Source organism: Vombatus ursinus, unplaced genomic scaffold, assembly GCF_900497805.2.
Source record: "Vombatus ursinus unplaced genomic scaffold, bare-nosed wombat genome assembly UNPS02014779.1, whole genome shotgun sequence".
Lineage (NCBI taxonomy): Eukaryota > Metazoa > Chordata > Mammalia > Diprotodontia > Vombatidae > Vombatus > Vombatus ursinus.
In genome coordinates this window covers 1763812-1778518 of record NW_020954557.1, presented here as the reverse complement: position 1 = coordinate 1778518, position 14707 = coordinate 1763812, and the positions used below count along the sequence as shown (strand labels likewise).

Sequence of the window (14707 nt, the reverse complement as noted above, 5' to 3'; positions counted from 1 at the left end):
TCTCTCTTTTGGTTGTTCTCAGAGTAGACAACCTTCAATTCTCAGCTCCCCCTTTCTATTCAGGACACTGTGAGTAGTTTTTTCTAGTAGCAGTTTATTGATTGTTCCGTTGCTAAGCTCATCAGGCGTATCTACCCTGAGCTCTCACCAAGGGAAAAGCAAGGGAACATGAGCCTTGGAGAGGGACAGTTGTCAGATGATAGAAGCCAGGAAAAGAACCACTCGGCACCCGGCATTGCAGGAACACACACCTACCATGATTCCCTGAACTTACTTAGGAGCATAAGAAAGTAGTTTCCAGGTCTGGTGTTTGTTATTTTGAAGTTGGAGACTGGCCTGGGAGTTGTGTAGGAAGACAAATGTAAAGAGAACTCACTTTCATACTTAAGTTCATGAGTTGGTAGAGTACAATTCAATAACTGTCCAAGAGTCAATATGCAGCATGGAAGGAGGTTGGACCTTGGAAAGAGTATGAGGAGAGAGTGAGTGAGGGAACCACAATTTAATAAATGTGTTCAGGAGAGAAAGTGACTGGGACAATACATGCCAGAGCAAGTATGCAGCTGTCATTCCGGTCATGCATTTTCTGGGGCAGAGTTCACATAAGAGTGATCCAGCAAACTATGTTCAAGAGATCCCCCTACATATGAGCAGCAGGAAAAGATCAGTGATGAGAGACTGTTAATCAGATTTGATTTTACACCACTAATTTACATTGGGTTTTTTCTGAGCTTTTCCTATTCTGTTTGGGGGTAGAGTGTCAAAGGCAGGATGGGGTGGGGTCAGATAAGAGGTAGGAAGGACTGGGGGTGTCTTGGGGTGCAGGGCACACTTAACTGAAGAGCAATAATGTAGCAGAATCTTGCTGAACCCTACTCTTGTTCTCATAACCTGTGCTAACCTGACTCGCAGCAGTTATGCCATTTCAATGCCATCTGACCCTAAATTCTGCCTAGTCCTGTTCAATTCCTATAACCTGTGCTGATGTATTTCTCCTTGAAGCAATGCTAGCCACCCTCACGCTGTCTCCCACCTGCCCCTATGCCCTCACTTTTAACCACAGTGGCCTTAGCTTGGTGAATTTCAGACCTGAATAAAAGGTCCTTGAAGACAGGATCTGTTCCATCAGCTTCTACCTCCATTGTCCAACACAGGACTTTGCCCCTGGTAGGGTGTGAATAAATGCTTCTTCTTGTTGTTCCTATGGTTGATTTTCCCCCCAGTTTCTTTCCTAACTCTGTCATCTCGTTCATGGTTACTTTTTAATTTCAACAAACATTTATTGAAATTAGGCCAAGTTTTAGAATAATGTAGGAAATTACCTTTACTCCTTTTTTTCTCATTTTAGTTCTAGTCATAAGCTTAAATACATTTTGACTATTTATCATTTGATCATTTCAATTTAATCATCTATGTGTCACCCTACACTTAAAGTGCTATTCTCTATAATGATATGTTCATATAATTTCCGTCAAGCTCAAGAACAATCTAATATAGATATTAAGGGAAGGAGTAGAATATTAAAGTTAAAAATCCCTCCCTAGTGTCCCCTTTTATATTTGAGTTTGCATCATTGAGCACTGTAATTAAAGTTGCCAAATGACTTTTCTTTTTTATCACGTTTCAGGTTAAACAGAACCTCACAAAAATTTTTTCCAATGGGTTCAAACTTTCCATTTGTATAATGGAACTTTTTTTGGAGGGGGAAAATGGAAATTAGTTTGATTTAAAGATTTTTTTCATGACAGAGTATATGGAAAATGTCAATATATATTTTGTTTTTAAATAAGTTAAAAATAATAAACACCCTACTGAAATTTGAACTGGATACTCCACATTTAGCAATTACTTATCAGAGTAAGGGAACCTTTCTCAACAGGGTGTTAAAATTTAAGTTCAAAGTAAAGTTGATGGTATTTGGAAATTTGAATCTGGATATGCATAATAAAAGAGCTTACTACAACAAAAGTTCTATTCTCCCATAAATGTTTGTACAATATTAGTGAAGTGCATGTTTAATAAAAATTTGATATCTTAAAAGCATTTATATGAGTTTTAGGGGGGTAAACATTCTTAACTCTTTCTATTATTTGTCTCTCTCTGGTAAAGAACTTTCATTTTCCAAAGAATAAGTACCGTATAGCATTTGTCTTTTATTCTTTCTAAATTTCCTTAGTGATGATAAAATTTAAGTAGGTTAATGATGCTTAAACTTTGTAGACATGGATGGCCACAAAAAGGGAACAAATGAATATGTTATATTAATCATTATGGATATTGAAAGGATGATATATTTTTAAACAACTGTAAAAATCATGTATTTTTCTATTGAATCTCAATCAAGTTGAAGAAATGACAGAGCTAGAACTTTTAGGTACTTATTTATATTGCAACTTTAAATTTTAATTGTAACAGGCTAAATAAAACAGAAAGTTTTGGGACATCAACATATTCATTTAATGCTAATCAAGAATTAAATGATAAAATCATTGTCTCAGTTTGAACATTTGGGATTTTGTCACTTCTTACCTGATTTCATGGAGCCTTTTGTACTCCAGCCACCATACTTTCTTATGCTGTTTTACTAGCCTTTGGTCTTTAGAAATTTTTGAAGTCTGCTCTGTTTTTGTGATCTAGTTTCAGAGGAATAAAAGAAAATGAAGGACCAACTTTTTTTTTCCTAATGTATCTTTTACAAAGAAATGTTTTTTAAATTTGACTTTTAAGAATATGGTAGCAACATTTTAGAATGTTACATGTAAGTCAGATTTATTCTCCCCACATTTGCTCTAGAGTGAGCTATGTTTTCCTTTGAAAATAAGTAGAAAATGTTTCTCTCATTATTAATTCACGCCAGTATATTTCTCAATCTGAGGACACATAAAATGGGCACTATATTGATTAAAATGGGAAGTAGCTGGTGTTAAATCCTGCTCAATGTAGGAAATGATGCTTTTATACAATTTAGGGAAAAGATAAAATAATGCTATTGCCCACCTCCTTCCCAAGCACATGAAGATAAAAATATCCTCAAGCATATGGAAAATGTCCTAATCATTGTACATGAGACCCTTGGGTTTGGAGTCAGGGAACCTATTTCTCTGGGTGATATCTAACGATAGTTGGGACTGAGTTTCTTTATCTGTAAATTGAGACTGTAAGATTAGATCATCTCTAAGGTCTTTCCCAGCATTAAAAAACATATAATAATTTTCCAAGGATATCAGAAAAAACATAAATTAATCAAAAATGTATTTCTAGATCTTCAACAAAATAACAAGAATGGGGAAGTTTGGAAAAGATATGAAATAATATTGTATCCCTTATTTAAAGAGGCCAGATAATCAGTGCTCTATTAAGTATCAATTGCATTAATATAATTCTATGTTGATGCTTTTTCATTTTGTAAAACAAATCAGAATTTGATGTAATAAGTACATTTGTTCACTTAAGGCAACTAGGTAGCTAGAGTGCCTGGCCAGAAGTTAGGATGACACAATCCTGGGTTCAAATAGGGCCTCAGACACTTACTAGCTATGTGACCCTGGGCAAGTCACTTAACCCCATTTGCCTCAGTTCCTCATCTGTAAAATGAGCTGGAGAAGGAAATAGCAAACCACTCCAATATCTTTGCCAAGAAAACCCTAAATGCAGTCATGAAGAGTCAGACACAAACTGAAAAACAAACAAACAAATTCATTTAAGGAAAATTCCAGGCCCTGTGCTAGTTAACAAGGATATAATGGCAGAAACTCATTAGTTTCTATCCTGAAGAAAGTTATGAGATTTCATAGGATCATACATTTGGAGCTGCAAGGGGCCTCAAGGGTCATCTGGTTCAGACTTTACATATGAGGAAACTGAGGCCCAAGGAGGTTAAGTAACTTGGTTAAGAAAGGATCACAAAATTACAGATCTAGAGTTTGGAGAGACATTAGCAGCTATCTGGAACAACTCATTCATTTTACTAATGAGGACTTGAGGCTCCAACAGGTCACTGGCTCAGTGTCACTCAGGTATTAAATAATAGAACTGGAATTCAAACCCTGGTCCTTTAACTTACAAATCCAGTGTTCTTTCCACTATGTCACAGTACCCTCTATGACATCCCTGACAAGCAGTCATCCTCTTGTGCTAGAAGATCTCCAAAAAGAGGAATCCACCACTTATCATTCCATTGTTGAATTACTCTAAGAAGCTTTTAGGTAGTTTTTCCCTCCGTAAAACTTCCATCAAGTTTTCCCTCGTAACTTTCCCCATTACTCTTAGTTTCACCCTCTGGGCCAAGCAGAACAATAATTAATGTTCAATTCTAGTATAGAATTTAGTAACCTGAAAGCTTTTATAAATCATCATTGAAGATATGGAAGCATCAAAAGGTATCTCCTAAGAAGGAATATTTTAATGCAGGTTACTTTTACTGACATACACAAATAAAATCACAAATTACCTTGACCTCAAGTTTACCTTCCTTCTGTCTTGGAAATGGAGTCAGAATTAAGTGTATATGATAACAAAATAGCTAACCATCCATTACAAGAAAAAAGCTTAAAAACAAATCCAAGCCTTTCATTTACAATTTTTCATTATTACTTTGTAAAATTTTTCTTCCTTTTTCAAGCCCAAGCATGGCACTAACTCCCCGCACTTAGGAGAGATGATTCAGTCTTCTACTTCCTTGAGAAGACTGAGACTACCCAATAAAAGCTCTTTCAATTTCCCTCCTCCAGTCCTCAAAAATTCTTGGTGTCACCCAACTGTTCTCCATTGCTATCTCAGAAAAAATATCCTTGCTGAGGCAAATTCCTGCATTTGTGTATTGCTCTCTTCCCTTTTTCCTCCCACCCTTCCTCAGGACATTGTTCCTGCAGTTGTCCTCCCACCTCACATATCTTTCATGTCCTTTTTTTAAAAGTCCTGAATTTGGAACTAGAGGATTCAGTTTCGGATTCTGGCTCTAATGCATACTATCTGGGTAACCTTCAGCAAGTTACTTAACCTCCCCAGGTCTGTTTCATTATCTGTAAAATGAGAAATTTCAATAAAACGATATTCAACGTTCTGTTCAGTTCTAAACATGTGATGTAATCAAAACTTAAAACTTTCTAAAACTAAAAAAATTTAAAAATTAAAAAAACAAACAAAAACTTACCTTAACCCTTTACTCCGTCCTGCTACCATCATGGTTCTGAGATATTTGTAAAGTAATTCATGCAGTGCCTGGCACATAGTAGGCATTATAGAAATGCTTATTGCCTCACACCTCCTCTTCACTACCAAAAGGTGTGAAGTAGCAGTCTACACTTGATGTCACCACTTACTCACCACAAAATATGCTTTCAACCCTTCCCAATCAGGTTTCCTTACCACCATCACTATGCTGAGGCTGCTACCTCAAGAGCTGCCCCTCTATCACCAAATCCAGTGGCTTTTTTCAAACCTCCTTCTCTTGTCCACTTCTTCAGCACTGGACGCTACTTCCCACTCCCTCCTGCTGCATATTTTCCTTTCCCTCATCTTCCTCTCTCTAATAAGTATTTTTCTATCTTCTTCATTGGCTCCTTTTCCTAATCATTCTCCAAACTTCTGTTTTCAGTCTCTTTCTGTTCTCTCCTGTGATAATCTCATTCAGTTTCCATAGTGTTAACTGTCCTCTATATGCAAATGTCTCCCAAATCCTTACCTCCTTTCTTCTTGGATCTTTGTCCCCAAGGTTCTGTCCTTTTCCCTCTTCTCTAAATATATTATCTCCCTTGGCAATTTCAATTACTAGTATGGCTTCAGCCACAATCCTAGTACTTAGCATGGTACTCTTTGTAAAGAGACAATGAGTGTTTGTTTCATTTAGTTGTCATCATCACTATTGATGATAACTAAAGCATTTTTTCCTTCAAATATGTTCATTGATATGGTAGCATAGTAAGAAAAAGGTCAATCAAATTTCAAAATTTTTGAAATCTTTCTTTTAAAAGTGACCTTAGAGACCTAGAAAAAAGTATTTTATAGCTTATAATGCTTAAATATGCAATACTAGGTAAACACAAAATAGAACTAAAGCCCAAACATATCATTACGTTACTTATCTAGAAATGATTAGTGGCTCACACCTACTGGCTTTTAAAACAAATTAATGCAAGAAAAAAATAAGAGCTATTTTGTTACAAAGTTAAGGAAAGAAGAATGAGTCAGTCAAGTTGTTGAGAAGTATATTCCTCTTTACTTCATCTTTAGGGGTTTTTTGTAGATTTTTTTTTTATTTTAAACTTAAACACAAAATGAGAAAAGAAAAAAAAATTGCCATGTACACAGCAGACCATAAAAGAGGATTCAATATAAAGCAGTAAGTATCCATTTCAAGAAAACCTATAAAATAAATACTACACATTGTTTACAAAGCTGCCCAACTTTTCTTTGCTTCCTTGTGGTTTTCTTTTGTTCTCTGCTGTGCACTTTTTACTTTATTTTTTCCTCCCCCCACCATCCTAAAGAAGTCTACAATTAAGCATGGAAATACATACATATATATACATATACATATACACACATACATATATACATATATATAATATACATAGATATCTATACACATACACATATATACTCATACACCCATATGTAAGACTGTACTATGATTATTTCCTCCTATCATCTGTTTCTCTGAAGGTCAATAGCATATTCCTTCATATGTCCAAGTTTTTCTATGTTTTTCTAAATCAAACAGCTCATCATTTCCTACACTACAGCAATATTCCAACCTAATCACATCCTATCTGAGAGATTGTCTATGAAAGCTTTTTTCCCAGTTTTTTGCATTCGTTCTATTCTTGGCTACATAGGTTTTATTTAAACAAGAAAAGTTTAATTTAAAATAATCAAAATTATTCTTTTTGCTCTTCAACAATGTTCTCACTTTATAGTATAGTTTAAGGTCTGATATTGCTGAATCTACTTCCTTCACATCTTCTTTCCTTGGTTTCTTTGAAGTTCCTGACCTTTTGTTCTTCCAAATGAACTTTTTTTTAGTAATTCAATTGGGATGACACTGAATCATATTTAGTTTTAAGCTCTAAGTTTAAATGTACAATGCACTGCCAGATGTGACTTTTCACAAACGTTCTGTATACGTTATTTTTGTCAGTAACTATATAAACATATGTCAGTTTAAAAAAAAGGCTGATAGTAAGAACTACTGCCTACATTGTATCTCATGGTAGCTCAAAGGAATTTCACCTATGTATTTTCCATTCAATTCTTACAACAACCTTATGAGATAGAAACTAGTTATGAAATTTAGTAAAGAAATATCTTCCATCACTACATAATACAAAACATTCTGAAGACAAAATCTCTACTACCTGAGAAACACTAAAAATAAAACTATATAGAATTTCTAAAAATCACACACTACTGTTGCCTATTTTAATAGGCAATATACACTGGTGGAAAGAACATTAGGCTTGGAGTTGGAAGACTAGGGTTCAAATCATAAGTCCAACACTTACTATGTGTAGGCAGCTAGTCTAGCCTCAGACACTTACTAGCTGTGTGACCCTGGGTAAGTCACTTAACCACTGTCTGTCTCAATTTCCTCAACTGCAAAATGGGGGTTCTTGTGAGGATCAAATGAGATAATATTTGTAAAATACTTAGCTGAGTTCCTGGCACATAGTAGGTGCTTAATAATGTTTGTGTTTACTTCCTTCTTTCCTAGTGTGTGACCACAGGCAAATCCCTTAATCTCTCAGAACATGTTTTTCCTACTCTGCATCATGGGAATGATAACTGCACCAAAGTGCTTTGTAAATGTGAACTGTTATCATGGGACTTGCTACAATAGAACTTAAGGCTCCATCTACCTGTGAACGGGCTACAATCATCAGAGCTTGCCTAAGATAAATAAATAGAACATTCAAGTTGTTTTGACATATTTGATCTCTGTTTAACATACATAAAAATGACTCTGCACTTGTAAAAGTGAAGAATACATTTTGATGCTATAAAATCAATACTGCTGCCCATGGGGAAAGGATGAGGTCAATTAAGTAGACAGTGAAAGTCAAAATAAATCTCCAATTTTTCATTAGCTGCTTCTACTCTCTACAGCTAAACATTTTGCTTTTTTTGTCACCTGCTGATTTCTTCTGTTTCCACCCTCAGGCAAAAATTATAAAAAAAAAAATATATATATATAACCTGTTACTTAACTAGGATCATATATTTAGAATCTGAAGGGACCCAGAGATCAGAGTCCAACCCTATCATTTTACATATTATGAAACTGAGGCACATGGCTATTAAGTGATTTACCTATAGTCACATAACTAGTAAGGGTTTAAGGCAGGATTTGAGCTCAGATCTTCATGTATTCAAGTCAAGCGCTCTATTCACTAACTAAAAGATTTAATGTAGTGTCTTTTTCAAGAACAAGCTTCCAATTGATTCCAAGTCATTATCACAGGGTAAGCTGCAATAGAAATTACTGACATCTTTGAGGTGGCAAGTGATTTCTGCTAAATTCTAGTAAACTCACAAATTTTAAATATAATTGAAAATTGAATGTATTGTTATAATGTATACAGAATATCTATGTGTATGAATACATTCATCAATAACTATTCAATCTTCATGAAGCTCCAAAATAGTTCATACTCCTTGCGAATTTTGTAAAAGAGACAAAATGTTTAGTGAATAGTGAGCTAATATCAAAGCCAGAAAAATCTGGCAATCACTCAACCTCTAAGTCCTCAAGGCAACCCTCTAAGACTAAAAATTGCAAAGAAGGTGCCAACCTGCATTGATAGAAGGAGTTTCCTTATCTAGGGTTTCTTAAACCACTGAAATCACAGGTCCAGTTCGTCTCCCCAGTGATTTCAACAGTATCGTCATAAACATCTTGGCAGATAAAACATATCCAACTTAAACTGCCAATATGAAGACTCTGCATAGTTCTCTTACACGTGATCTTTAAAGCAGACAGAGGACCACCATCACCAAGAGCCATCACTATTAGGACTGGCTTAAAATACTAGTCTACGATTAAGGAGCTGCTTGCAGCAAAGTAAGAAATTAATTTTTTACTCCTTAAGGTACTTCATAAAAAAAGAATGGCTGTATACAAAATTTTACTAGCTGTGTGGCCCTAGGCAAGTCACTTAACCCTGTTTGCCTCAGTTTCCTCATCTATAAAATAAGCTGGAGAAGTAAATGGCAAACCACTCCAGTATCTTTGCCAAGAAAACCCCAAATGGTGTCATGAAGAGTTGGACACAACCGAAAAATGACTGACAACTTAACAAAACCTTGCTTTGTGACATGCACATCCAAATGAAAAGCACATGTAAATGGAGGTTGAATTGCAAAACTGAAAAAAAGCCAAGGCTATTTCTATAGATGCCCACTCTACATACTTTCACTCAATTTTTAATTTCAAATTTTGGCTCTATTTCTCATTTTAATTTATTGGTGAAATTTTTTTTAAAAAGCATTATTTCCCCATTCTGTTTGCACATCAAGCAGTTTATTCTCTTTGTTTAGTGAGCTATTTATAAAAGTATTTCTTCTTATCGTCTTTCCTCTTCTTTTCCTTCTACTAATATACATTTATATAGCACTTTATAATTTACAAAATGCTTTATAAAGATGCTCTCATTTGACCCTAGGACATAAAATCCCATTTTAACCAGTTTCCCAGTTCCCAAATTAAGGATTCAGCTATGTTTAGGTAGACGTCTCTCATAAGAATAAATATTACAGATTAAATGGTCACACAATTACAGATAACGTGTAGAGCAAGTTCTCAAAGCAGCTGATTTATAAGTTATTAAAAAACTGAATTTTACTTTATTTTTCTTAGCTTTTATTTGGCTTTAAAATGCCACTGTCAAAATTCAAACTGTTAAATATTTATTGAATACCATGAGCTTCATTGAACATAAAGAAGCTAATTGTTCCTCTCTTCAAGTAATGTTTATTTATAATACAAACGTTCAAAATACTCTCTCCAATTTTACAGAAATAAATTGATATTCACATGGGATTTTCAGGACTTTAGTTTCAAATGACTATATAGGGCTCTCATCTTTAAATTGTTAGCAACTATTCCAAACATCTGCAAGTGCTAGCTAGCCAGCACTAGGACCAGATTAGTCAATTAGGCACCAAGCATTCATTAGGTGCTTATCATGTATCAGGCACTGTAACATACACCAGAGATGCAAAGAAGGATTAGAGGAGAAGTGCTAAGACTAGAAGACAGGTTCAGCCAGCATGGCATGGCAACACGTACAAAACAAAGGCAAGAGGTCTCAATCTGAGTGATCATAACTGAAAAAAGGAACCTGAGAGTACTGTGAATCCAAAATCAGCATCCGGATTTTAAGACAAATTGAAGGGAATGGCAAAATACAGCTATCAGAAAAGGTAAGGCAGAGTCAGCATCTGGAAGTCCAAGCTGATGAGGAAGAGCACAGAGGCAAGAAAATAGTAAGTATAGGTCAGAAGGCAGAAATCCTCAGAGAGTAAGAGGGCACAAGCAATGTATGGGTATGCAGGCAATAATAGTGTTCAGGCAAAAGTCCGCATCCTACATCCAGACTGAACACACACTCTGAACTCCAGACAAAATGAGCTTCTCTGCTTTGTCTCTGCCCTGCACCCCCAGCCCCAAATGGATTTGGTACTCTCATTTCTGTCTTTGCTCATGCTCTTCTATAAGCCTCAAATACTCTCCCTCCTCCTACTTTTCACCAACTGAATTCCTACTCATCCTTCAAAGCCCAACTCAGAAACCATTTTATCCACAAAGTGTTCCATGGTCCTCCGTAGTTGGTAACAACTTTCTGCCTCAGATCTCACATAGCACTTTGTTTTGCATCTCTCTGACACATTTATCATATAATATTGTTATATTTGTGTGTTTGTGTCTTATCATCCTGCTAGATGATAAGGTCCAAGAGGACAGGAACCATATCTTTTCTAAATTTTGCAGTTCTTCCCCAACTCACCATCTAGCAAAGTGATCTACACACTGAAGGCCCTTATTAAGTATTTGTAGATTGATCATTCATACAATTGTAGGAAAACCTAGCATTTGTTGCTAGCAGAAATGCTAACAAAGGCAGGGATATATAAAAAAGGCCAATGGCCCCACCTGGCCCCTTTTGGTCTGGTTCCTGAGTTGATCTGCATGACAACTAGAGGCACAATTCCTTCACCATCTTTCTCAGTAGTGTCTTTGAAGTTTCATCAAGTGGAGTCTTCAGGATAATTTGAAGGGATTCTTGGTCAATGATTCAGTGCTATGATAAGAATGATAGGGGCAGGTAGGTGGCGCAGTGGATAGAGCACCAGCCCTGAATTCAGGAGGACCTGAGTTCAAATGTGACCTCAGACCAAACACTTGACACTTACTAGCTGTGTAGCCCTGGGCAAGTCACTTAACTCCACTTGCCTAAAAATAAAAAAAAACAAACCAAGACTCAGGTATCCTCAAGTAGCCACAGAAAAAAAGGCATTCAAAAAAAGACTAAAACATGCCTAATAGCTTCACTAGGGCAGGTAGATAGCTCAGTAGGTAGAAATGCCCCTCCTGGAGTCTGGAGGACCTGAATTTAAATCTGGCTTCAGATACTTACTAGTTGTGTGATCCTGGGCAAGTCATTTATCCCTAATTGCTTCAGTTCCCTCATCTGTAAAATGAACTGGAGAAGGAAATGGCAAACCCCAGTATCTTTGCCAAAAAAACAAACAAAAATCAAATTGGGTAGCAAGAGTTAGATACAACTAATCAACTAAAGAACAGAAAGGGTTTCACCAGCTAGCTGAAATGGTAAGGTTGGCTGGCTAGCCTGTTTGGGGTCCTGGTAGTTTACATATATGTAAAACTCATTTCAACTGAGCAAAGCAGTAGTGTAAACAACTCTAAACAGCACATTTTGTAAAAACAACGTCTATTCACTTGTATAGTGTGTTGTATGGTTAAGACATTTTAAAAATATATCTTTCATTCAACTGCACAGGCATCCATTTTATACTTAGCTTTTCTAAATGAAGTTTACAACTGTGGAAGCTATTTCCATTTGTGGATAACTAATAGTTAGTCAGCACTTATTTGCCCTTGAAATTTTTTTCAACAAAAGATTTAAACTGTCAAAGTCATATAACTATCTGCTTTGTATGAAAATCAAGTTCAGTGTGTTCAGGGAAAAAAGTAGCACAATTATTTTGGAGTTTTAAAAATAATACAAGTGTTTTCTTTGGACTTTTATGACAAAATAGGCATTTCCATGTGGAGCAGTTTAAATAATTTGATTGTTACATTCTCTGATTAAGAAATTGTTCTAAGAAAAAAAAAGTGCCTTACCTTTAACTGTATAGAAGCAGATGCTAGCTTTTTTGCTTCAGTAATTGCATATAATTGCTGATAGTCTACTGGTTTATACTTGGAACTCAATCCATTTTTCAGGCGAACTTTAAGGCTGTCTATTTTTCACCCAAAACATAAAAGTCATTTTTAATTGTTAAGAAATAACATTATATTATTGGAAGCTCATTTAAATCTATACTTGCACACTCACTACAAGTCATATTTTTAAGAAAGAAACACTTGCTGGGAAAATACTTCATAATACCTCTACACAGACAATCTATTTAAACATTTAGAACTACTATTTGAGGAAATGCAAAATTACCATTACATTTCTTGCATTAAATTACTTATAATCAACACCAAAAGTTCAATTCTAGAATCCCTCAATCGAAACCAGGTTTATTTTTTTAATATATATTTATTGATATCTTTTGCTTTTTTATTATCCACATTTAACAACCTATCTCTTCCCTCTCTCTTAAGTTAGATTTTAGAAAATGTCAAATTCTGCAGACAAGTTAAAGAGTAAATTTACAGTTAATCCATACTTTTTGTTGTTGTTGTGAAGCTTGTCAGGACACAAGTAGGAATAATATTTAAGCATTATATTACTATGAGTCAAAACAAAACCACAGGAACATTTCCCCCAATATGATAATTTTATTTGTCTTATTAAATAACCAAATCATTTCTCAACATATTCTACTCCTATTCAATCCTCCCTTGTTGACAAAGAAAATTTAGAGCAAAACATAACAAACGAAATATGTCTAATAGTATTTAAAATATTCCACTTCTGTATACTTCCACCTTTCATTTAAAAGAAGAGTGATAGGTTTCCTCTTTCCCCCTCTAGGATGAGATAAGTCACCAGAACAATATTTTTTAAAAAGAAAACCCCTAGCTATTTCAACTGAACTTAACACATATAGTCCAACCTGAAAGTTAAATAAATCTTATGGCAATTTTCCCAAACTTTTGTAATATCATGGATTAATAATTACAAACATGTTAATAATGCTGATAAAGCCAAAATGAGATAACTGCTAGATACTTCCATAATCAAATACTAATAACTAGAATTTCTTAACCTTTTTTGCATGGATCCCTTTGGCAGTTTAGTAAAGCCAATGGACTCCTTCATAGGCTAATGTTTTTAACTGCACCAAATAAAATACATAGGATCATAAAAGAAAACAATTATATTGAAATAGTTATCCAAATACTTTTTCTAAAAAAAAATAAGTTCGGGGACCTCACGTTAAGAACCCTTGCCAAAAAGCATGATTGATAAGTTCAGACAAAAATGTGCTATGGCTTTAATAATCTGTACAAGTACTCAAAATTTTCCTTCATTCTGTATGGATTTCAACACCTAGCATAGTGCTTAGGACATAACAGGCACTTAATAAATGTTAGGTGATTGACTGATTCTATACTATTTAAATAAATTGGGGGGGGCGGATAAAAGGAGTGATTACATAAGTATAAGATGACCTAGGGACTAAAGGTCAAACATGAGTGTTTTTATAAATATTAAAAAGAGTAAAGCATACTCTCTGCAAGAAAAGTTCCCAGCAAATGAGGTTTTTCAGTACTACAGATCTGATTATTGTTTTTATTCTCATGTAATATCAATACTGTATAAACTTTCATGGAATCATTAAGGCATACTATAAGGCACACAAAAACATACCAATGTCATTAGTTTTCTGAGTTGTAATGAATGGCAGGTCTCCTCTATTCATGTTTCATCTGTCAAAAAAAAAATTGACAGCTGAAAATTTACAATGTTATCTTAAAGCTTACCAAAATGTTTTGATTTATTTGAACATTGTGTACTTTGATTTTGAAATGTAAAATGATTTGGACTAGCAGCTCTGACTTCTGATATATCATTATTTAAATTAACCATTCTTCATGCCTGAAACTCCCTTCAGTTTTGCCTCTGTGCCCTCCTTACTCCTGGGCTCTACTCTCCTTCTCTTTGCTCATAAACTACTTCCTCTGTTTTACTGCTGCCATAACTGAGAAATATTTTATTGTTGAGAAGTCCTTTGTGTATTGCCTTGAGCTTTTTGAAGAAAAGGCATCATGGAAATCGAAAAATAAAGTCATTGGTTAAGTAATGTTCTACTTCTTTTTCATAATTGAGTACTTTATTAAATTGATGTCTTCTGAATGAGGCACACTCCAGGGCAAATGCACCTGGCTTCTGGGCTCTTTAAGAAATAACACTGATCTCCTTATAAATTTGCATTCATTCTCTTTGTTGGACCACTACAGAAAACTTTTAAGCATTTAGAATTATGTCCCATATAGTGCTGAAAAGGACCTTGG

The 14707-nt window shown here is 35.0% G+C and overlaps 1 protein-coding gene across 1 annotated transcript in view; it reads right to left on the bottom strand.

The window, feature by feature from the left end:
* The window catches only part of LOC114045798 (coiled-coil domain-containing protein 148-like), a 194003-nt gene extending 179888 nt beyond the window's left edge, over window positions 1–14115 (bottom strand). Inside the window, exons 1-3 of the mRNA XM_027865978.1 lie at window positions 14064–14115; window positions 12362–12480; window positions 2530–2633 (exon numbers count right to left, since the gene is read on the bottom strand). Coding sequence (XP_027721779.1) covers window positions 2530–2633; window positions 12362–12480; window positions 14064–14115 — 275 coding nt within the window. The remainder of the gene's footprint in view (window positions 1–2529; window positions 2634–12361; window positions 12481–14063) is intronic.
* Window positions 14116–14707: the final 592 nt, after the last annotated feature.